Source organism: Lepidothrix coronata, unplaced genomic scaffold (genome assembly GCF_001604755.1).
Source record: "Lepidothrix coronata isolate B3197 unplaced genomic scaffold, Lepidothrix_coronata-1.0 Scaffold1, whole genome shotgun sequence".
In the NCBI taxonomy this organism is placed as follows: domain Eukaryota; kingdom Metazoa; phylum Chordata; class Aves; order Passeriformes; family Pipridae; genus Lepidothrix; species Lepidothrix coronata.
The window spans coordinates 15,698,137-15,722,814 of NW_016690181.1; the positions used below are offsets into that span (position 1 = coordinate 15,698,137).

Genomic DNA, 24,678 nt, shown 5'->3' on the forward strand with positions numbered 1-24,678 from the left:
ATGTTCAGAAGAATTTCAATGAAACTACAACATTTCTAACAAGCATAATATGCAGTTGCTGGAATGATTAAGCTAATATCTAACCTACATGCAGCCTCTGTAGGTCAATGAGTCCACATATATTATTTGATTTGGGAATGTATTACACATACTCTCTCTTTCCTAACTCTATAGGTATATACACAGGGAGTCCAAAGGTTGAGCCACCAAAATACTTACTTCAGGGTAAATTTTTCATATGAAATATTTTGTTTCATACTACATTGAAATAAAAAATATTTGTTCTGGCTTAAACGGTTCATTGGTTGGTTGGTTGGTTGGTGGTTTTTTTTGTTTAAAAACTGAAGAGTCACTTTCTAAGCAAACATTTTTAATCCAGTATTTATTCAGAAGCAATGAGAAAATAATTGGATATTTTGATTGAATTATTAATTCCAATTTAATTAAGAGGTAAGGTAGAAGTATGTCTATTTTCTCATAAACTTTACCCTATATAAAAATAAAGTGCTCAACTCTAGATGAAAAAATCAGACCTAGATAAAATGGTTTTGAGGACACTTAGGTGATTAAAAGGTCCAAAATGGCTCTTTCAAGATGTATTTTCTACTACAAATGAGAGACCCACCTAAATTTATTTTGGTTTTATAATATAAACAGCCATATTCATAATATGAACATATGTAAAGGGAAAATATGGGCCAGAATTACGGCTACATAGTTACAGATTGAGAGTATCTGTAATAAATTCAATTGATGTGGATCCACATTACTGTATTTGAGAGCAAATTAATTTCTACTGACCTGCTCACTGAATATTTGATTGACCTGTTAGAAATGGCATTAAAACATTATGAGTCACAGTGGTATTTTCTTAATAGCTCCTTCAGTTCACTTTGCATTTGTGGAAATTTTTTTAAATGAGATTTCAACTTCACCTGTTATGGGATAAACCCTGCTCCATCTACATGCTGATATCTCTAGTGTTAGTTCCAGCTGACAGAACGAGGTTCATTCACAACAGAATTTGATGTGTTGTATTCTGTCAGGGATTGCCAGGCTATCAGAACAGTGCAACAGGACCTTATTTTAAGGTTTTTTTTTTTAGTGTAATTTATAAGTTCACTTTTTATAACAAGAATGTTGATTTTAACATTTAAAGCATCCATGGTTTATTTCTGCTTAGTGAGGAAAGTGTTAAAGTCCATTGGTAATATAATATCTTTAAAGCTGTACAGTACTATACACTTTAACAACCTTGGAAATTTAAGGAGCTGTCTCAAAGTAAGAAAACAAAGCAGAATTCATCTCTGCACTTACTAGAAAATTACATCTGTGAAACATCTGATTCAACACTTCTCTTTGAGTAGTTCCTTTTGACAGAGGTCATTGTAGGTTTTCTAATGGTTTAAAATTCAGTCAAGATAGAGCTTATTAAATGAAGAGCTCACAAGAAAGAAATGTTAAGGCAGAGACTTCTTAACCCATGTACTCAAGGGAAGAGAAAAGTAGTCACCATGTATCACCACTCGAACCAGAACAGATTTTTCAGACACAGAAAATGTGGAAGACAGTCACAACTTCTCAATTTCCTGGTGCCTCTCATCTAAATGCCACATAATACTAAATAAACATTAATTAATTAAGCTGCTTAACATATCTACTAAGTACAGTAGGGAAGAAATGTGCTTACTTTTTTGGCAGAAGTCCTACTACCCTAAAGTTGCTGATCACAAAATGATCCAAAGCAATAGTTGCAAACCATCAAGAAAAAAATTATATATACTTTTATAATCTACAGAGTGCTTTGTGAGAAGTTAAGGGGAAAAACACTCTGAAGATATTGCTCTTTGAATAATTTTAAATATTTTTTTTCTCAATGAAAAGAAAAAGCAAGAACTTAGAAGAATGTTCATGAAAAAAATCTATTTTAAAATCAAGTCTATTCTTTAAGTTGTTATCCATTGGTAAAATCTCCTCAATTCCAAAATATCCTCAAAGTCCCATTTCATTTTAGAAATAGAGGACTAGTTAGAAAAACAGAAAAATGGAAATTCAAGTTACAATTATCTGTTCTCATTATTTAACATATGCATGCACAACTTTTCACAAACGTAGTAGCAGCATGAATATTAAAAGCATGTCTAGACATAAGCACCTCCAGTTCCTCTAAGGCTTGGAAAAGAGAGAAAATTATCAGTATGTAATGATTTTAAATCTTAGGGGGATAATCTCACATTATGAAATAAAACATACATCAGAGATTTTTCTAGAATTTTATCAATTTCTTTCAGAAATTTCAGTAAATGTAAATAGTTTTCTACAAGTGTGTATCCTCTAGAGGAGTATATCTTTATACAATGTAAGAATGTCCTCTAACATCATTCAAAGCCAGTATTTGAAAATTTTCTGGAAGTTTTCCTCTCAGTTACATATTTCATATTTCTATTAAAAACAACAACAGTTAAGTACTGGACTTAGACTGTAACATCCCTTTCATTTCAAAGTATATACTTGCAGTTTTTAGGATTATTTTTGTTCTAAAACAGTAAATGCATGAGGCTAAAGCATTTATTAAAAAAAAATCAGCAAAATGTCCTAACTATAGAAAAATATCAGAGATAAAACATTATTAGAAGCATTTAACATCATTGCAAGAAATTCTTGGCTTCATTACCTTGATTTAACTATATTAAAAAACCAACATTTTGTTAGATGGCAATGATAAGGTCTGTTGATGGGTCTTGGCAGGAAAATAAAATAAAAAATTGTCTTTGCAAATCACTGAAACAAGTCTGCTCATTCTGTTCCTTTTCTCTTACAAAATGCATGTTCGTGGGTTTAGAATAAATAAGTCATAAATAACAATAGGACTAAAAAAAAATAAAATTGTATATGTATTATCTTACTGTATACTTATCATGTTGATTATCATTTTTGGCTCACATTTATACAAAGCTCTCTTCCATATTAGTGCATAACAGAAAAGAGTCCACAAGTCTGGGCTTTACTAGCTGCTGAAAATCTGAATCTTCAAGTCCATCAGGACTCATAACTGCTAGTCTTCGTAAGGCTGCCTGGAAAAACAAAACAGCACAGTTGTAATGCAGTTAGGTTTGACAAAAGTCTTCATTACAGGAATCCATTGTAACTATCTCAAAATAATAGCCAGGACTCAGAACTGAACTCTGCAGGTTGAATTCTCCTACCTGGCTAATCTCTTGTTACTGTCTTCATCTATCAGATGAATCTCCCCTCAAATGCATCTAATAAACAACAATTCTTTTGGGGCACATTGCTTTTAGACCTGAGTAGCAGGGACAGTGTGATGTTAAAGAACAGAGGTGAGAATCAGAGGACTTTGACTATAAAGGTATCTCTGATCTGCTGCATATTTCACGCTGCCACTTTGTATCTCTACTCTCCTCTCAGCTTTTGTCTTATTTATGAGAACTATAAGTCATCTGAGTCAGAAAATATCTGCTACCGAAGTTTTATGCAATGCCTGCCATAGAAATCTTCTAGGTACTAGTGTAGAAAGAAGCAGTACGTTTCAAACCATTTAGGAACAAATAAAACTGACGTTTGTTCTGATAATGAGGCCGTACAATAAAAATCGCATTGATGTTACTATTGTCTTCATAAACTCTTCCCTTCTAAGGAGTTATTTGATTTTCTCACTGGAGAAAAATATACAACAACTACATACCTTCTAGCAACTTGATGTGACAGATGCAACTGGAAAGCAGGCTGGCTTTCCTCAAGAACAAAAATTGTCTTCTATTGATAAAGTGTGATAGCTAAAGTGTGATAAACTGGGATCAGCTTACCCTCTCTGTGTTGTTTGTCAGTGAAGCACTAACACAAGAGTTTATTGCCTGCTTCAAAATATATAAAAAATAAACAACCCTGCTAAAAATACCAAACAGTACAATCCCTCAAATTTCACGGACAATACCTATCAGACCTTGAAGCAGCTTATGTCTCCAGGACAATATTTTTGCCACAGGTTTATTAGAAAATGTCTTCAGGCAGTTACTAAAATATCCAGAGAAGCAGAGTTGCTGAGACAGGCAGGTAATGTCTCAAACAATAGACATGAATTCAAGGAATGTGCAGCAGCAACTTCCTTGAGACAGAAAAAATCATAGCTGGTTTGCTGCCATCTCTCTGTGGTCTCTGCTTTAGCCATACAAGACTAATAAGCCTTCTCAGCATGCATGAAGGATAACCTCTGCATTTCTTGTGCTCACATTCATACTTTCTTCATCCTGAATGAGTCCTGCTTAAACGAACAAGCTGCAGTAACCAAGTTTCACACTTAAAATAACACTAATACTATAAAGCATTGTCAAACAATATCCTTCAGTCTTCATTTCTCAAAACCTATGTCCTAACCCTAGATCACTCATGTGCCCAGAGCACTTTGACAAAATGCTGGGTGAAATCACTCAACTCTGACAGTCATTGGGAGCTCACAGTCCATGTAGTGCAGGGCCAGCAGCTGGGATCTTTCTCCTGAGTAGAGAAAGTGTTAATTTTCTGTTGCCCAGTCCTTGGCTGGGCACTATATTTTCTTGGAGACTCAAAGAGAAAACAAAAATGGACCATAATGAAAGCAAGTAATATCTTTTCCTCCTTTTGGACACTTTACATAAATATTTCTATACATATATGTGTTTGCAGATAAAGGGCTGCTATCCCTTGACTCAAGGGTGATTTCAGTAAACAGCATCATCAGAGAATGGAACTCAGAAATTAACAAATCTTTAAATTCTGAAGTGTTCCAGTGAAATTTTTTGGTGCTCAATAATGTGAAGATGAAGCCATTTTTCCTTATGTGCTTAAATCTTCAATCAGAGGATAAATAATTGACAGTGTACATGATTATGCTTAAGGGGAAAAGCAGGAGACCCTGACGTGAATTTAAAACATTCCTGCAATACTTATGCATTTTGAAATCTAAAGGGATGAGTTTTTTCTTAGTTTTCCATTATAAGCTTGAAAGAAAGACTAAAATGTACATACCAGACATGCCACTAGAACAGAATCGCTGTTATTTCTTTCGGTTGGTGATCTGCAAAGTTTAATTAGGCGAGGAATACCTGAGTGCACAAAAGAGTGTCAGGAGAAATAATTTAGAGAAACAACTTCTTATTTTGAGATGTGTAATATTTATCTTTCTTAGTAGACATGATCTCTAATGTAAAGATGATACGCAAATACTTGAGGGATTTTTCATGGAGCTATGCAGATCAGTCATAATTAATAGTTGTAAAGCATAAACAAATAAATTGCATTTATTTGCTATTGCTCTTTCTGAGCAGGAATTGTGACCTCCATTTCTTCCCTATCAGTCCTCCCCTATACCCTTAAAAAACTCCAACTCAAAGAACCTGCTCCCTCGCATTGGATTCGTTCCACTGACAGATCCTACACAAGGGTTTACGTAAAGGAATGGAGGAGGCAGCGGTGCCAGTTGGCACAGTAAGACACAGCTCCATGTTGAGTGGATACTGCACCTCAGGTTCCTCTGGGAAATGAGCCAAAGGTTCATTTAGCTCAACCTCCTCAGTCATTCTCTGGACAGACTCTACAGGGAATATATTCCATAAAGTATACCAAGTGAGGCTACAAATTTAAAAGAGTTTCTCCATGACTGGCAGTTCCTCCCCCTTTTTCAGTCCGATATTAAGCTAGAGATACATCCTTACAGCTGAGTTTTACAGCTGCATCTGCCACTTCAGGATCCCGGCTGAGTCGTGCCAGTGTTACTGCAGATTTCTGTTGGACTCGCTCACAAGCAGCAACTTCTGCTGAACTTCCTGAAGATGATTTTTCAAAGAGCATTTCCATTAAAAGTTGAATACCTAAAAGAATGTAAAGAGCCGTTGTTATCCTCTCTCCAAAAAAAAAAAAAAAACTTGGTGCAAAAAAAGTAAAGGGAAAAAGCAAGCAAGGTAAATACAGACCAATGACTTGCCCAAATAAGTCATGAAGAATGCACGAATGTGGACAGCAATTTGGACATCAGCATTCAGGCACTTCTGATCTCTGCATAAGTTTGTCTTCACTGGGAAGCTACAGAACTTCTGGAACTAGAAAATGCACTATCTCTTCCCTTCTCCAACCTTTTAACTCCCCTACAAGTTGGTATTTTAGTTTTCATGAATTGCATTTCTTTATTTCTCTTCCAAACTAACCTGAAGGTAATCACTATCTAAAACCTGTAGTGACGTATTTCAGATCTCTACATGAAGTTTCACTCTGAATTAAATTCTTTTTTTTAAGTTTATGTATTTTTAAATAAGTCTTTAAAAGTTTCCTTCTCAAACTGTTTGAGTGTACTTTAGAAATGGGAATACTTCAGTGAAGGAACTATGAGATTCTGTCTCTTGAAGTGTGACTGACTCTTTCCTTCAGAAGAGACAATGTTTTCCACATTGAAATGACTTCATTAACCTATTATTGCCTGTAGGAGTTGATATTCTTATTGTAGTTCCACAAAAACACTTGAGACTGTACTGATTTCTATTCTCTAGATTATTTTAAGTGTAAAGAAAATTATGTGCTATTAGACTCCATACGCTATTAGGCATTCAGATTACTTCAGGTAGCATAAGAGGATTTTAACTGTTATAACATTTGCATAAATAATTCAGAGAATTAGCACCAGAATCATACATCTAGATAATAATCAACTGACATACTAAAAAAGTCAGAGAACACTTTAAGAAAGTATCTAAACTCTATAGCATTCAAAACCCCTTCTAGGTTTGTGAATCTGGCCTCTGAGCAGCATCTGAGTATTACAACACTGGGCAGACACAAGATGCCTTTACACACAAGCTGAATGCCAACCCTTCTCAAAAGCCAGTGGGAAAATTCTTCTTGTGAACTTCCATTATGGAATGTATACACAAACTTTGTCTCGTTGTCCTTGACAATCTGCATGTACATGTCCACCCACTGTAGTATCTGGCATGAGTTAGGCTTAGTTGGCATAGCTCTTAGTATAATTTCATGAACTTCAATCAAGTTTCTGCTGAAGTAGAAGCAGATGAAATACGATCAAGCACCTGTCCAAAATAACAGAAGAGGTTTTGATGTGCTCAAGTAAATAAATAGCCAAACTACAAAACCAATCTGTTACTCATAAAGGAGTGTAAAAACTTCCAGGGCATATCTGGACTGTAAGTGTTGACGACAGAAGATCAGCCCAAGTCAAACAGACAAATCACCAAATTGGTTTTCTCTACTCAAACCTATAATTACAGACACCTGGGTCCTGGGAAATGTCAGGGTCTTCCCAAGAGTTTCTAGAAAAGACTCTGGGTAGGGGAAGCCACATATGTCTGCATCAAGAAGTCCAGGAGCCCCTCTCCAAGTTCCAGGAACACAACAAGCTTGGACCAGGAGCATGGCAGGAACCACCAAATGGACCCGACCAACCTCTCTCTGGGATTGCCCCATCCTCCCCATGAAACAAGGAGGTCACGTGAGAAATGATCATGCTAACCTGCCTTGCTTCTCCCCTTCACTGCATTGTCTTCTACATGAGACACAGAAATTTTACGCGTTATTTGTAAAATTGCATGTATCTGTGATTAAATTGCTTCAGTATCCAGATTCATTCAACCTCCACATTGTCATTTGTTCTGAAACTGTGACACCTCTCTACCTCTGCAAGGACATCAAATGCACACTTACCTCTGGGCACACATAGATTGCATAGTACCTGATCCTTGCCAGTCATATTTCTATGCAGAGAGCCCAAATTTTCTATTAAAATGCAAGAAACATCTAAATCCAATATTACATTGGAATTGGCCAGTTCTCTTTGAGGACCTGCTTCTATGGATATAATTTCTGAAATACCTTCTCCCACCTACAATCAGACATGTCTGAGATGCAAATGGATCCAAGCTAAAACCATTCCCACATAAATATTAATTTTAAAAGTAAGGAGGGGATATTCCTAGGACAGAAAAAGCAATATATGGGAAGCTTCACTGTAATTTAATATCTCCCCACCCCCCCCAAAAAAGAAAAGCTGTCTTACTATATTGCTTGGCCATGAATTTGCTGGTAGATGTATTAATAAGGCATTTATCCTTATTCACAGATTTAGTAACTTCTAAGACTTCTGATGGGTCTATAACACCCAGGGTTTTTTAAACATAATGAATTTTGTATAATATGATATTTAAAGATATAAGGGGAAAAAAACCCTAGCAACTGCCGTATAGTAATAAAAACATGAAACTTCAAAATTTATAATACCTCTTAATACCTGTGAAAAAAGTGACACAAAATGCAGGTATACATGGCTCAGTGTCAGGTGATGTCTTTCAACATGTAATAATTGCCACCTTACACAATGTAATTACCAGAATAAAGGCTGTTGAAACACTTTTTTCTACTTTGCTTTGCATCTATGAGTAAGCCACACACAGAGAACAACAGCAATGTGCTCATAAATGCAAAGTTTTCTAAAACAGTGTTATTATATTTTATTTATATCATTTGCAAAGAACCATCTCCAGGACTCATTTTGCACCCTGCAGCAATGTGCAAGAGATAAGATGCAAAATGAAGTTTTATTAGTGAAGCCTTTCTCCTTTACTTAACTTTCCCATCTACCCACATTCTCCTGAAATAAATAAAAAATATAATTCAGTTAAAATACATACCGTTTCCTTGAATGATTTCTGAAGCACACTGGTCCAACACAGACATGTTTGCCAATATTGTTACCACCTGTTGTTAAAAAGAGAAAGAAGTATGAAGTCTAGCCCTACAATTCAATAATATTAAATAACACTATGGCTTATAAAATTAGTATGACAGAAATATGTCAAAACCAATAAAACTAAAAAGCATTCTTGCAGTTGGACAGCTTATTCCCACCTCTGTGATTTCTCGGGGGTCTTTATCTTACATATGGTTGCTAACTGAAAGCCAGACAAGAAAAGTGAGGTCTCCTTTTATCACAATTTTATACTCGTGCACAAAATCTGTCTTAGAGAGATCTGTGCAGCAGGTTTGTTCAGTGATCAAATTGGTAGAAAGAGGAGGATAAAAATTTACAAAACCCAAATAACAGAAAAAAACCCCACCAACTAGAGTCCTAGTTCAGCCAGGAGCTGCCTACCCTCAGGAGCCAGTCCTGTAGTCCCGTTTCAGCTCAGGCAGAGCTCACAGTGAAAGCAAAGAACCAGCACACAGCACACGTTCCGTAGTGCTGTTATTGCCACTTTTCGGGTTCAGGGTTCAGCTGAAATAGTGAGAAATCCTCACAAAAGATTTGGAGTTTTGAACCTTGAGTCAAGCGAGTATTTAAGGAATACTTTTCAGTTTCATTGAAACCATAAGTTGTGGGCATGTTAAAGCACTGTCCCCAAAAGAGCTGGATTTAAAAATCTGTTTATACCTTTCTTCAGCTAAGACAACAGTTAGGCTTTGTACCAACAAAAGCACATTTTGAGATCTTGATTAGCAGAATTTCTTATCCAAAACTGTTTTAACTGTTTTCAAGATTAGGTGTAACTCAACTTGCTTTAAGTAATGCAGAGAATCATTGACCATGCGGTGCTGTTGGCTTTCAGTCACCCATTCCCTTCATAGATCCTGATAAATGTTCTTTTTTACTTTATCCTTCAAATAGCTTGCTTTTTAGATGCAAACAATACATACATCTCAATATTAGCAGCGTATTTGAGACACCAAGTAATAAATGATATAGATCACTAGAATACAAAATAGAAATAATATTCTTTCCTAAAAAGTTTTAGTTTTCTCTAATCCAGCTCAGAAAAACTGATCAGCCTCAGAAACACCAGTCAATTTTGGAAATGGTTATCAGCTTTTTAACAGCACAGTGTCAGTTCACAAACAATCAAACTTCTTAGATGCAAGTAGGCATGAGATCAAATCACCATTCTGATCTCACTTTGCCATTTTAAAAACAAGGATGACTCATTTCCGACGCTGTGACATAAAGGTCTTCCACTTTTGAAGGTAGTGTTACAGTGTCATCTCTCTGAATAAATATACTTACTTAGGATGCAAATGAGTTGCCGAAACTGTACAGAGTGACAGGTAGAAATATGGTAACACTATATGTCTATGTATTTATTCCATATTAATTATTAACTGTGTTTCAGGCAGAGTGTATATGTTTTCTCATTCTAAATTATATCCTGTTAATGAAAATTGCTTCCTCTGTGCAGAATCTGTGCCCCATGTGGCTCTCTAAGCCACAGATGAAGAATTCAATTAACCACAATTTGAATACATGCCAATTATTCCACTGCTCCAAGTTATTTTGTCTAATAAGTATTTTCATACATAAAAATATTTTGTGTGCAACTTTTGACACCAAAAATTTTTTGAGGTTATATCAATACTTTCTTTGGGTTGATTATGTGGCCCCTACATTTTGCAATGTTTATAAACTAGCCTAGGGGGTTTATATGTAACCTTCTCCTAAGGGATGTATAAAAGACTCTTATGATCAATAACCATCAAGTTCTACCTACATTATCTTTTAAAATCATAGCAGGACTCAAAAAGTAGTTAATCCATAGATTAGATCACTCCATATAGATAGATATTGTTTTTCCCAAAAAAATTCCATTATCCTGTGAAGTAAACAATATAACATGAAATAGCATAATGCAAACACATAGCAGGCAAGCTGAATAAAGAGTAGACTTTAAATGCTCTATTTCTCCTATACTTTCTGATTTTAAAATTCATTCAATTTACATGAAAATCTCCTCTGTAATACAGACCAAAGTTCAAGGAAGTTTCCTACTAAATATGAACTCTCTAGAGTAAAACAAAAACTTAAATGCAGACTCCATTTGCTTCGAAAAGTAACACTTCTATGAGCACTGGTATTAATGAAGTCTCATCTCTTTTGGATTTAAAGTTGATCAAAAACTATAAGCACAAGTTTTCCAGTAGCATCTCTCCTGCTGTTGATTTTATTTATTTTTTTTTGTCTAATGACACGTAGGTTTACACTGCAGTCTTTTCCCATCATCTGGCTCCAAATTTCATAAAGCCTTAGGCAGTTTCTCAAAAGTAACTACAAAGTCCTGTTGAATCAGCAAACCAGTTCAGACATTATTGTGAAACATGGAGTACTCAAACAGATACAGATAAAAGTGATTGCCTAACCCTAATTTTGCAGTTGAAAATTACTGGGGAAAAAAAATACCAAAACCTCTCTCAGAACTGAATAATTTTCAAATAATTGAGAGACTTGAAAATATTTAACATGGAATCTCTTCTGTTCAACTGCAATATTTAATATCAATTTCATTAATCTTCGAGTAGTTGTTCCTGTAAAAGATTACACTCTAAGATTACAAAGCACTGGCACCTGACACAATTTATGATTTTTGCAGTTTTTCTGGATTCCATACAATGAGCTTATGGTCAGCTCAAAGTATAAAAAAGAACATATCCCAAAGACAGGACATGTGAGCCCTGATCATCTTCCAGAGCCATCCTATCATGTAGAAAGAATGTGCTGAAGCCACCCACAAATTCCAGTACCCTAGTGATATCTTGATCTGTGGTATTTGCAGATGTGCTATTGAGCAAATACTGCCAGAGATTTCCTAGAGGGGAAGAAAAGAAGAAAGAAGAAATTGCTTCATCCTATGTGGAATTTTTTAACACAACATCTGATCTCAGATTCTACTGCCAAATCTAATGCAGGCTTATAGTGCACTGCCTCAGAAATCATATGCTGCAAGAACTGATCCCATCGAACTTAATTCCCTGCCCCAGCACCTATATCTTTGCTTGGCAGATCTGCTTTGGAGGTAGATCTTGATACATGCATTTCCAATATCTGTATTCTAGCAGTGCTCTCAAATAGATTGATCCTGGCTGGTCCACACTCCATTCTCTGTTATTCTGATCCCCCAGAAATTGCAGGTACCTCTCTAGAGTAGGAGTCTGATAAACCTGGTGGCTCCAGTTTTCTCTGTGAACTGGTAGCCCTAAAACCACTGCAACTAATGAAAACCACACAAAAATAGACTTGATCAACAAATAGTCCTCACAGAATCATGCAATGGTCTGGGTTGGAAGGGACCTTAAAGATCACCTAGTTCCAACCCCTTGCCATAGGCAGGGATACCTTCCACTAGACCAGGTTGCTCAAAGCCCCATCCAATCTGGCCTTGAACACTTCCAGGGTTGGGTCATCCACACTTTCTCTGGCCAACCTGTTCCAGTGTCTCACCACCCTCACAATAAAGAATTTTTTCCCAATATCTAATCTAAACCTACTGTCTTTCAGTTCAAAACCTTTTCCCCTTGTCCTCTCACTACATGCCCTTGTAAAAAGTCTCTCCATTATTCTTGTAGGCTCCCTTCAGGTACTGTAAGGCTCATTACATTTGTTTGCCACCAGATGAAAGCTGAATGATTCAGGTCAGTGTTGCATGAGTTACACTACTAAAAACAACCAGAGGAAAGGAACAGCCCTCTAGGGTTTATCCTGTGTTCAACACCTACCTTTTACCACGTGCTGTGCACCACACACCTAAACCACAAGGTAGTGAGACACAGTAAAATGCAAAACGCCAGGAAGAGAATTCTCAGACCAGCTCATGTTTTAGCACTTTTTGAAAAGGCACCAACTTATCAAAATATTAACATGCAGAGAGTCCCACTGAGACTAGTAAGATTTTTCACAAGACTAAGATACTAAGCAGTTAATTTTCAGAGTTTAAAAAAACCCCACACCTAAAATTAAAAAACTTTGAAAGTTCACCTTTAAATGGTTTGTTGGTGAGCTAAGTATGCAGAGATACTTGAGGGGGAAGAGCTCCTTTAGGTCTGTGGAATATTTCCCTATTTAATAAATAAATCTAAAAAATAATAGAATAATTTTGTGCATTTCAAATGTCAGTACAGCATCATCTTGCTAGTCTTGCAGTTTCTGTGGAAATTAATCTGAAATCTAATGAAAAATCTCTATTTCTATAGGTAAAATCAGTAAACAGATAGTAAACACAGATACCTCTCTCTAGTGGCAATATCATACATTATCACAAAATTGGCAGTGCTGGTCTGGGTTATTCTAGTAAACTAAATCTATTTTCATAATTTGAAAATTGTTTTTATTTCCACATAGTTTCCTTCCACTCCCTCCAATTTTCACACATACTGAATTTACAGTTCTGTAGTCTGTTTTGCACTGAGCTATAGAAATTTCACTTGTAAAAAGTGAAGTTTAAATTTGAGAAACCAGGGTTAATTGAGAACTTTAAAATAGTTTTGTTCAAACAGTTACCTTGGAAATTCTCTCACTAAAATATGTAATTATGAATATTAGTAACTAATGCTGGCTAATGCTAGTCACTAATGGTGACTAATGTTCATGAACCAGTGTACAAAGGTACTGAATGTTTGTTGCAAAAGTGAAAACTAGATGAGAATGTTTTGCTATAAAGTAAGATACATACACTGAGGAGAGCGTAAATCCCAAATGCTTTAGTTAACAAAGAGATTTAAACCTAAAGAAAAGATAAGAAACAGAAGGCTTCTTTGACAACTTTCCCTTAATGGGAAATTTAAGATGATCTGAAATTGTTTGCCATTATTGTGAAACAACTGCTCAGAAAGATGCAATAGAATTTGGAAGATGAAAGCATAAATTTAAACCTGTTAAGGGGCAATATCTTCCACAGGTGAGGGTCCCTTACTTCATTTGTGGGAGAGGGAGGTGTCTATAGATGTAGAAGATGTGATGCTAATATACCCTTATTGATAATAAAAGCACACTGCTCAGTCAGCTTTTATTAACAGTCCTGACATAAAAAGAAAGACACACACTCAAAATAAGAATTAGCAAGTAATGTAATTGAGTGGCAAAGCAGATCAATATAGAATTGCTAATTCTCTTAGCTAATTACTCCTTTAAGGCTGATTCATCACTAAGTAATATTAATTTTTGTACATATTATAAGAGCATTTTGTAATTCATTCAAATAAATGACATAAGCGTAGATCAGAGTGTGTCTGCAAAGCTCCAGATACCCATCTTCAGAAACAAAGAGGCACTTAACAACTACTCAGAAGCAGGATGGAGTCTTTGTTTCTGAATGTAAATTAAAACCATCAAACCCTTACAATTCAAGATCCACCCCACAGGGAGACAGCAAAACAGTACATATAGCGTGAGTTAAGAACAGGAGTTACATTAAGACAAGGTAGGAAAAACCTTTCAAAATACTATCTATTGGGATAAAAAACTTCACTAAGAAATCTCTAGAAGCTTTCTCTGGGGCATTATATTGCTTAAAATAGAACAGAATTCCCATTGCTTCTGAGAGCCATTTTTGTGGTTAGGAATTAAATATACCTAGATAAGCTGAAGAAGCAACTTTGTAGGAAACAACTTTGTTTGTCTAGCTGGAATCTAACCCTGAAATCAGGGTTTGAGTACGTGCTAAGAAACTTAGTTATTCCCATTTCAGGATCAGGTCAACCTCCACTAACTCAAGCAGAGTGGTCAGGAAGTAATTTCTGATGCCCTCCTAGAAGGTAATAATTTTCTAGTTGAGGAAGAAAAAAAAACCAGGAACTGCAACGTGTAGAAACACTGTTTACTAGCTCACCTGCTCAGAACAAAGACTGAAATCACAACCGTCACCTGGACCAGTGATTCTGCTTTGCGGGGGGGAAAAAAAAATCATCGGCCAAATTCAGAGGCTGTTTGAAACCTGCTATCTCAATTCCTGAAGGACTGAAGACAAAAAGACAAAAAACTGCAGGAAAATGCGTACAAACCCACCTCTAACTTACAGCTCTAAGACTGATACAGCCTACAGCAAAGTCTCTTGTTTATAGCTTCTGCAGTAAACAGCCCAGCACCAGCCTGGTTGTGCTGTGAAACTGGCAGGCAAGGGCAGAAAACAGAAACCACAATGAATTGTGCTGACACAACGTGTGTCTTCTCCTTCTGGAGAGACTTTACAGAGTAAAGTGCAACGTCTACCCAGCTTTACAGAGGATTAAACAAAAATGCAGAGAGGTTAAATTGCTTCTTCAAAACAGGAGCAGTAGCAATACTAAGATGAAAGAATGAAAACCTCACCACACTAAGCTAGCAAAGAATAGCAGAGTTCTTCAACTGAGCTGAGATTTCACTCTTCCAACCGAATCTCTTGCTTTGAAAGTTGGAGCACATTGTCTTATCCTGGATTGAATCTAAACGTGAAAGGTAGAATTGTAACTAAACAGGCATTTTGTCTCAAAAATTATAGTATTTAAGAGAGTCAATGTTGGACTCCTGAAACATAAAAATCCACAACATTTACCATACAATGTCAGTCAATACTGTTACTCATATTATTATGTTGATCACATGTTTATGAAAAGACAGAGGTAACCAGCTGTCTTCATGACAACAAGCAGAAACAAAAAGTAGTTGGTGAGGAGTAATAATTTCCCCAGTATTCAAGAAACTCAAATTGAGAAGTAGTACTGCAAGTTTCTTTCATCCACACATGGATTTACAAAAAAAAAATAAAAATCTGTTAATATTCTTCTCATTAAAAACACTGCCCCCAAAATCTTTCACCATGTGTTTGGCAACATTTAAAAATTCAAAACTCCTTTATGTTAAAGTAACATCTGTCTCTGCACTCCTTTTGATACTGCAATCTCCACATAAGAGAAAAAAAGGGGAAAGCCAATAAAAACCCTCACAAATTCCCTGAAAAAAAGCCTGGAAGAACAAAGAAAAGAAGGAGAAACCTAGAGGAAGAATGATGTTAAGGATTTTAAATCTTAAATGAGACAGAAGGTCTCAGCTTCAGAACTTGCAGCATCTCCCAAATACCAAAGAAACAGGAAAGAATTTAGCAGAAAAAAAGTAGCAATCATTTCTATTTTCTCCTTTCAACTTAAAAGTCTTTCTCCATCTCAAACTTTTTTGTAACATGATTTACTGACTTTAGACCTAGGAATAGCCATTTTAAAATGGATGTGTTCACTGCACATTAATTCTTTGTCTGCCTGAATAACAGAAGATGAGAAGGTGTTAGGCTATACCTCCACAACTTCACAGGTAAGGTGAGAATACTAGCAACACTGAAGAGACAAGTGGTAATGCAGAGAAAAAAAATTTTTTATACATAAACATACTGTGCACAAACATAAATATTTTGTATTTTTCTATGTAGAGTCTAAGACAATGGTTAGAGTCAAGAAGACTCTGAATGATAAAGGTTTTGGCTAAACTCTTCTTCTGACAATGCTTAAACTCCATTAAGACATCTGACTGTGTACAATACACTGCTGAATTTAGGCATGAACTCTTCTGAAAGAATATTCTGATGCTCTTTCAAAGAAAAAAACCTTGCTATTCAGAAAATAAGGATCTGCAGAAAGAAAAAGAACATGGAAGGTTTATCTCCATTGTGATCCAAAACTAGGGACTAGAGGATCAGGAAATTACCGCTTTGTAGTGATTCTTATACAATGTATTTAGTTACAAAACTGAGCAAGCTCAAGGTAATACTGCTGGTTACAGAAGCAGTTACCTACTTCTATAAAATAGACAATGATAATCTTGTTTGTAAGTAAATCCAGAACTCAGTTCTAGATTTCTTACCTGACCTAATCTGACACTGCCTGGAATATTAAAGAAGAAAGATGTTGATTTTCAAATAGTAAAGGGGAAAAGTTTATCATTTGCACACAAAAGCTTTCCAGAAGCCAAAAGGCAGAATGCTTTTAAAGGTGCTTGAGCAGGAAAATACTTTCTGCAGGCAACTCACAATGTATCTAACATCCAAATCCTGAGCAGAATGTTATTTATTTATACCATATGGAGGGTGAAAACTAGTCAGTTCTAGCTGTCCTTAGAAAGGCTGTACAGAAGGACATACTGTGACTTTAAATGAGATGAAAAGGCAGGAGGGAAAACAGAGTTCACTGTTCCTTTCCTGCACTTCAGCCATCTTTCTCCCGTTTTTGGCTTACGGTGAACATGCTTCAGTCTATTTCAGCAAAATAGAATTTTCTTAAATCAGCAATAATGCTAAAGTAGTAATGTATAAAGAAACACTGGGTAGTTTTCTATAAGATAAATGCATTATTTAAATTAAATTTCTATATGAAAAACAGGGCATTTAAGTTTGAGGGGCTCTTTTATAACATTCTATTGTAATTAGACAATATTTTGTTGTATTTGTTATGAAACTTATTTTATTTGTTTCAACATTTAGTACAGCTTAATTCTAAATAATCTATTTTACTGGCCTTGATCATTCAAAATGGACATTAGGGCATGAAAATATATTTGAAATTGGTTGCATATTCCAAAGTAAAAACTTGAATTGAAAAAATTTCCAAGCCTACTCATCTGTAATGTACTTCTTCCTTGGCAAATGTCTACTGGTTGGGACATAATAATATATATACTAGGGAAAGTTACTGGTTATACTGTGCACCTAAAAGAAATTAAAGTCAAAAAGCAAAATGGTAATTTTAATACCCTTTTAAAACATAGTACTGTAGTGTTGTTTTTCTCTCCAGTTGAGTGTGTTTTACTCATTCCAACTACACACAGAGTGAATTAAAAGGCAAAATATTCCATAAGACTGTCAAAATTTGCAGACACCACATCCATGCCACAAAATACAACACTGAAACAAGGGCAGCAGTTTAGGCAAACACGCACTTATTTAGGAATTTGAAGGAAGACTCCTCTTAAGGCTGTTGCATTACCAAAACTGCTTGATGAGCAACTCTGGCAGCTCTTAAAGACGAGATAAGCAGCACTCAGGTTCCACCTGGACATCAGGTGCACATTAAAAAAGGTGGGATTTTACAGTCTCTCTTGCTGTGGGAGCCAAGGAGCCAGCTCAGAAACTGACTGCAGCACAGCACTGAGAACAGCACCCTTTCTGATCTAGTTTTTCAGTCCAAGAAGGAAGGTAAGGGGTTATGGGGAATGAAATCTTCTCAGTTCTTGGATGGAGGCCATTCAGTTCTCTGTTCGTCTACCTAATGAGATGCCCTGCAAGCTGCAAAAGTCCTGGAACTAGCCAGTTACTGAAAAAGTCATACATATGTCTCTCAATGTCTGTGTTCATCATAAAAAGAAGGGGCTTGTTATGCTGCCCACAGAGCAAACTGCAAACTCACATCTGACAGCAGAATTAAGATGAGGGCATAAATAAATATGGAAATCAAAACTATGAGAGCATGGAGGAGGAATAAAAAAAAAGAACATGAAGAATTGTACGTATGTAATAATAGTACACAGCCACGTCAACACCACAGCTTGACTTTGCCCAAAGAGCAATATGGTAATTATGGCCTAATTCCATCTTTTTATATGCACTCCTGAGCTGGAAAACTACTGAGTGCTATAATATAAGCTAAAGCAGTCCCAGTAACCCATTTAGAACACCAATAATCAGTTTCTAAGGTCCCCTGTGCCTCAATTTCTGAGGCCTGGCTCCTGTTTAAGGGTGAATAGAGTTTTCTATGGCAATGCAGATCCCAAGTCTACCATAAGTCATCTTTTAGTTACTTCAGAGTTGTGAAGGGGATGGGTTTGTGAGGCCTGAATTATGAATATTTGGTTATATTCACAATGTTTCATAAACAGAAATAGTTCAAGCAAGCTCACTAGCAGCCTCTACCCTTTAGTAATAACTCCTGGAACCCTCAAGCCTCTTACATGTTACTCTGCTGTGACAAAATTAATCCCTGAGATGCCAAATAAACAGTGCCTCTACAGCATCCCATTGCATGGCAGTACCTCAGAGGAGCAAAAGGATTCATCTGACTTCATCTGTGCATTAGCACAGACCTGTAATTTTCTGTGTCTCTTTACTAAAAAAAAAAAAATGTGAGGAAGAAAGGGAAAGGCAAAAGTGCATTAGCAGTATTTGCCAGTAAAATTTGCAAACCATCTACCAAGGCAGTTAGGACTTGATCCAAAGCCCACCGATGTCAGTGGGCTGGGAATCAGATCCTTATTCAGCTTTTGGAGCTAATTCATCTTTAAAATGACAACTTTATATTTAGGCTGTAGTCTCCATATATATCTTCCTTGCCTCAAAGCTCCATCCAGTCAGGTTTTGAATATCTCCAAAGATAGATTCCACAGCCTCTCTGGGCCTCTATGTCGCTGTCTGGCCATCTTCATGATGAAAAAAAAAATGTACTAGTATCTTAGAAGTATGGAACTGTGCCGTCCTTTTTTTTTTTTTTCATTGTTGTAGAATCCCATTAAATCTGTCACATTTGATAACGCTCATTAAAAAAAAAGGCAACAGAAGCAGAGTCATATGTTGAAAAAAATCAAGAATGGAATACACGAAAGTAACTTCATTTTGGCTGTGTCAAAACAGACAGTGCTGAAACCTGTTGATTTTTACACAAATGTGCTCAGACAGCAGCTTGCTGAGAAACTTCTCACCTGATCTCGAGAATATGGAGTATCCACTATGCGTTTGTCCGAACATGCTGCTAGAAGAATCTTCATTGCATTTAACTGGAGCAATATTTCACAAGCCATGGTATCAAAGAAAGTAATATTGGCAAGAGCTGCTGAAGCCAGCAAGAAAACTTCACCTGACGAAGCTTCTTGGCACAGTTCTAGGGATGCAGAAAATAAGTTGAATAAAAGTCATTCTTTCATTGCAGTATTTCAAAGCAATATTTAAGCATCTGCAATTTGCAGTAGTAATCTCAGTAGCCAAGATCAAGTTCATATAAACATCAAGAGAAAAAAGGAAGCAAAACAAAACAAAACAAAAATCTTCGTTTTTTTTTTCAATTATATAATATCATAGAACTGTTTAGGGTGGAAAAGGCCTCTGAGGTCATCAACTCCAACACTATAAACCCAGCACTGCCAAGCTCACCACTAAACCATGTCCCCAAGTGCCACATCTACACGTCTTTTAAATACCTCCAGGGATGGCAACTCAACCACTTCCCTGAGCAGCCTGTTCCAACACTTAACAACTGTTTCCACTACGTAATTTTTTCTAATATCCAAACTAAATCTCCCCTAGCACAGCTTGAGGCCATGTCCTTTTGATCTATCACTTGTTATTTGGAAGAAGAGACCAACAACCACCTTGCTACAACCTCTAATAAATGATATGGTCTACCTAGTATACCATTCTACAGGGAATATTTCACTGGGTGTTGTTCAAAATAAACCTTAATACAACTAGATAAAATTAATAATGGGAGGCAAAAGCCTAACAGTAAATGATCCATAAGAGAATAATTCTGTTGCATATCCTCTGCTTTAGAACAAGGTACATACAGATGTTGCCTATCTCTATTTCTCTATAATCAAAAATCATTCTGTTATATTTTTCAGCTTCAATAAGTGCTGAAGAAACAGCTACCTTTTAATTCCTTGCACACATGTACTTTAACTACTAAGTGAATCACTTAGTAATGGGATTTCTTCATGGTTTAAAAATTAAACATATTACAGTAATTCAATTACTGAGTTATAAATATTACAAGGAAACTGGTGTGTGATTACTGAAATGGCTCTTGCAAAGTTATACATGTTCTATTTTTAATGCTCACATTTCTTGGGCAGAATATATACTACTAAAATTCCTGTAGAACTTAAACAGCAAGGAAATTATCTACCAGCTAATACCTTCTAGACAGGTTGTTTAGATTGTCCCTTGTTTGTGGTACACTATAACAGCCTAGAAAATCATCTTAAATCAGGTCAGATCCCTCTAGCAGTATAGCTACAGCAGAACCAAGCTCAGCACAGGTTAATTCCACCCACTGGATTCAGGGCAGGTTTAGGGCATAAGTTTGCTGCTGGACATCAGGAATAAATTGTTTCCTTGGCTTCTACAGCACTAGTTCTGTTTGGGCCTACTGAGGAATGCCTAAATACATCTCAGACAATTCCCAGCCACTGCAGAATCCTCAAATACTGGTACTACTATACTCTTTTTATGTTCTATTAAAAAACAAACACAAGACCATTCATTAAAATTGAAGTCCTGCAGTTTAACTGTAACCACTGGGCTCAGTGGAGAAATATCCAAATGTACTGATCTATTATACATGAGAAATCAAACTAGATGACCCAAACTGTACATTCTGACATGGAGCTCTGGGAAACTAAATTTCCAGATCAGAGAGAAGAGAATGCTTGAATGAAAGCTTCTGGTATTTGAGAGGGATGAAATAGAGTGCCAGAAATAAGATATTCCTCTCTTTAGAAAATAATGAGAAATATCATCTTGTTTTTCTGAAGTGTCTTCACTGACACAGGTTAAAGAAAATCTTACTGTTACCTTTGTCTCACTTTACCATGAATCAGAGGCCTAGACAAGAAATACAGATCTTTTATTTTTTTGTAACAATGCCCATAGATTATACAACAATCTACTTTTTCTCTGAATTATCACACAAATATAGATGTGCTGGTGAGTTTGAGTTCTAGCAAGTGTAGAAAATACAACAGGTATAAATGTTAGCAGCTCTCAGAAACTGTTGTTTTACAGATAAACATCGGACAAGAGGATGAGTCAAGCTTTGCTGAGTCTTTCCTATGGCTCTCATGGCAGATTTTCATGCAGATATTGTTTTTACAAATATGCATAAATTCTATTCAAATGTGGGTTGGAGTAAAAAACATTATGTAATTGCAGAATGCTCAGATTCAAAATTTTAAATTGTTCTTTTATCTGTTAAGGGAAGTATGGCAAACATTACTTAGAGAATATTTCTATTGAAAGAGTCCTACCCCAATTTGTTATTTTAACTGGACCCAAAAGTCCCACAGAGAACTTACTGACAAGCGCAGTCACAATTTCTTCCATGTTTTCCAGAAAGCTACTGAGATGCTGAGTGAACGTGAGATGTGGAGATGTGATCTGTGCAATTACTGCTGCTGCTTCAGCATGAGTAGCTTCAGAATGGCTGTTATCAGTGAGAATGTCAGCCAGGCACAGTATCCCATCAACCTATGGAAAAACAATAGATATAGGTTAGAAGTACTCTAGGAAATACTTTTGCAATTAAAGATGGGTTAGCAGTTCTCTTTTCTTGGCTGTGACTAAACTACTCAGCTTATTTTCAAAAATAACCAAAACTTGGTGGCATTTATGACATAAGAAGTTTCAGTTTATCAAATATAAATGAGTTCAGCATCCAAGTTTGTTGGTCAGCAAAGAGTCTTGCACTTCATTCTCCTTTAATGTTTCTGTTAAACTGATTTTGGTCAAACAAAGTTTTTTCAGACAGACATCTCAAGTTAAACATTCATCCAAAAATAAGCTAGCTCTGGTAAGCAAATGCTTACTGCTACTACACCACAACCTCATTTGAGCTCTCGTCTGAATGTGTGTTTCCCTTCAAGACTTGACCCTGTGCATAGAGTAAGCTCTATACAGAATTCTTTTTTGCCACTTTTCTCTGAATTTGTCACAAAGCCAACACGTGATCAAGAAAAAAATACTATCAAGACAACCCTGGCCAAACTGTCCCTGATGAGCTTGCACAGCACTTACATTAAAGCTAGGTCCACATATTCCTTCTTTATTTTGACGGGAAACAGAAAAATGAGTGAAATTATGTAGGTTTATGTTTATAGAGTGTTTGGAGTGTTCTTACACAGTTCAGGCAGATAGATCATATATGTACACCTTGCTTTAGATTATAGGGGACCCACTGACACAATGAAAGACACCAACAGAGCACAGCTGATGGGATCATCTGACAGCAACAAAATGCAGCAAGGGAATGTTCTCTGCAGACAAGGGCATGATCTGTGAACTTTCAAATTAGCAGCACTATGTTTCTCCCTGTTTAACATATCCCTGAATAAATTATCATGTTGACAAGCAAGCAGTTAGATCATAGAGTCATAAAATCATTTAGATCATCAAGTTCAACCTTTGACTGAACACCACCTTGTCAACTAGACCACGCACTAAGTGCTACATCCAGTCACCTCTTGAACACTTCCAAGTATGGTGACTCCACCACTTCCCTGGGCCGTCCATTCCAATGCTTGACAACCCTTCCCATGAAGAAATTCTTCCTGATATCCAACCTGAACCTTCCCTGGCACAACTTGAGGCCATTTCCTGTTGTCCCCTCACTAATTGCCTGTGAGATAAGGCCAACTCCACCTTGTTACAGTCTCCTTTCAGGTAGTCATAGAGAGTGATAAGGTCTGCTCTGGGCCTCCTCTTCTCCAGACTCTGGACATTTTATAGATACAAAGAGGAGTTATGAAGGCTTAGTACTGAAATGTACTTCAAACAGTCAAACAAAAACAAACCCGCATTTGTGTCGTACCCTCACTGAGACTCTTTCTTAGGTCTGTTGTTCAGACTGCATTCTCTGCATTCTCTGTCAGTTCCTCTGAACATCCATAGTAAGTCCTATCCATTATCTTCAGAAAGGGTATTTAGTAAATATCTTATTCTCATTTCTGTTATTTATTAATGCAGAATGTTGAGTTATCTTAATTACTTATCCTGCAACGGGCATGAATTAAATTATTTGATAAGCACTGACAGTTACTGTATTTTACAAGAAAAGCTCTCAGATTGATGGGAACAAAAATTACCCTCTGGAAGATTATTCACTGGGATGCACTTTTTAATAGGCAATAGACTGTATCATTGAAATTCTAATAACACAGATAAATACAAAAGAAATTTTATCTCTATTTTTCCTCAGATCACAAATGGGATTTAGTGTAGAAGCTCAAGCACTGGCAAAAAGAGGAATAAATTTACAACATTAAACTTTTCCTTGACAAGCTTTCAACATTAATCTACCTACAGCAAAATATTTCCTCCTAGTTATGGCAGAATTCTACAGCTTGAAACAGAAGATTCACATAATTCACTTGGCTTCAAGGTATATTAATAGATCTCAGTGTCAAGAATTAATATATGTCCTCACAGTATGATTTAGTTCCCAAAGTGTGCTAGACAATATCACATGCAACTCACCCCCCCCAGTTTTGTCACCTTGAAACCTCCCAAGATTGCACCTTGTCTGAGGTTCAAAGGATACTAATAGCAACAGTCAGTACAAAAAGTTAAACATATTCCAAGGCATTTAAAAAATATTTCACAAGAAACTTCTTCTGAGATCCGTTCAGCACTCTTCAGCTCTAAATTTACTGGTTAAAATTCACTTGGCTAACTCTTATTCAGTGACCTCAACAAAATGATTTTAGAGTACTTTTATGCTATTTGAGAACAAGTAATGACTTAGGAAAGACAGGTACAAGCACATGGTTAGATTTTGCCATCACCACTGATTGTTTAATCTACACTGTAAAATACAAGCTTCTAACAATAAGGGGCGGTACTCAACTTTTAAATCACATATTTGATTTCTTTATTTGCTAAGTAATTGTTTTTGGAAATTGGGAGTTGCTGAATTGTGAAAAAGAAGTGGGTATGCTTTTATTCAGCACTAAGATAAATTACATATTTTGGATCCATGAAAGCCAGTACTAGTTATTCTCCTTCCTATTCAGAATCATATAAAATAATAACAAATTTAGCCTAAAATTTACTCCATACCCTTTTTTCCTCCCATCTTAAATATAGAAAATAAAATAATTCTACTTCAGCAGGCAACCCCATTTATAAGTGCCTAGCAATA

The 24,678-nt window shown here is 36.2% G+C and overlaps 1 protein-coding gene across 1 annotated transcript in view; it reads right to left on the reverse strand.

Moving 5' to 3' along the window:
• Positions 1-318: 318 nt before the first annotated feature.
• The window catches only part of INSC (inscuteable homolog (Drosophila)), a 138,039-nt gene continuing 113,679 nt past the window's right edge, over positions 319-24,678 (reverse strand). The window contains exons 8-13 of the mRNA XM_017807111.1: positions 21,839-22,010; positions 19,469-19,647; positions 8,691-8,757; positions 5,712-5,867; positions 5,026-5,102; positions 319-3,074 (exon numbers count right to left, since the gene is read on the reverse strand). Of these exons, the coding sequence (XP_017662600.1) occupies positions 2,946-3,074; positions 5,026-5,102; positions 5,712-5,867; positions 8,691-8,757; positions 19,469-19,647; positions 21,839-22,010 (780 nt within the window). The 3' untranslated portion in view covers positions 319-2,945. The remainder of the gene's footprint in view (positions 3,075-5,025; positions 5,103-5,711; positions 5,868-8,690; positions 8,758-19,468; positions 19,648-21,838; positions 22,011-24,678) is intronic.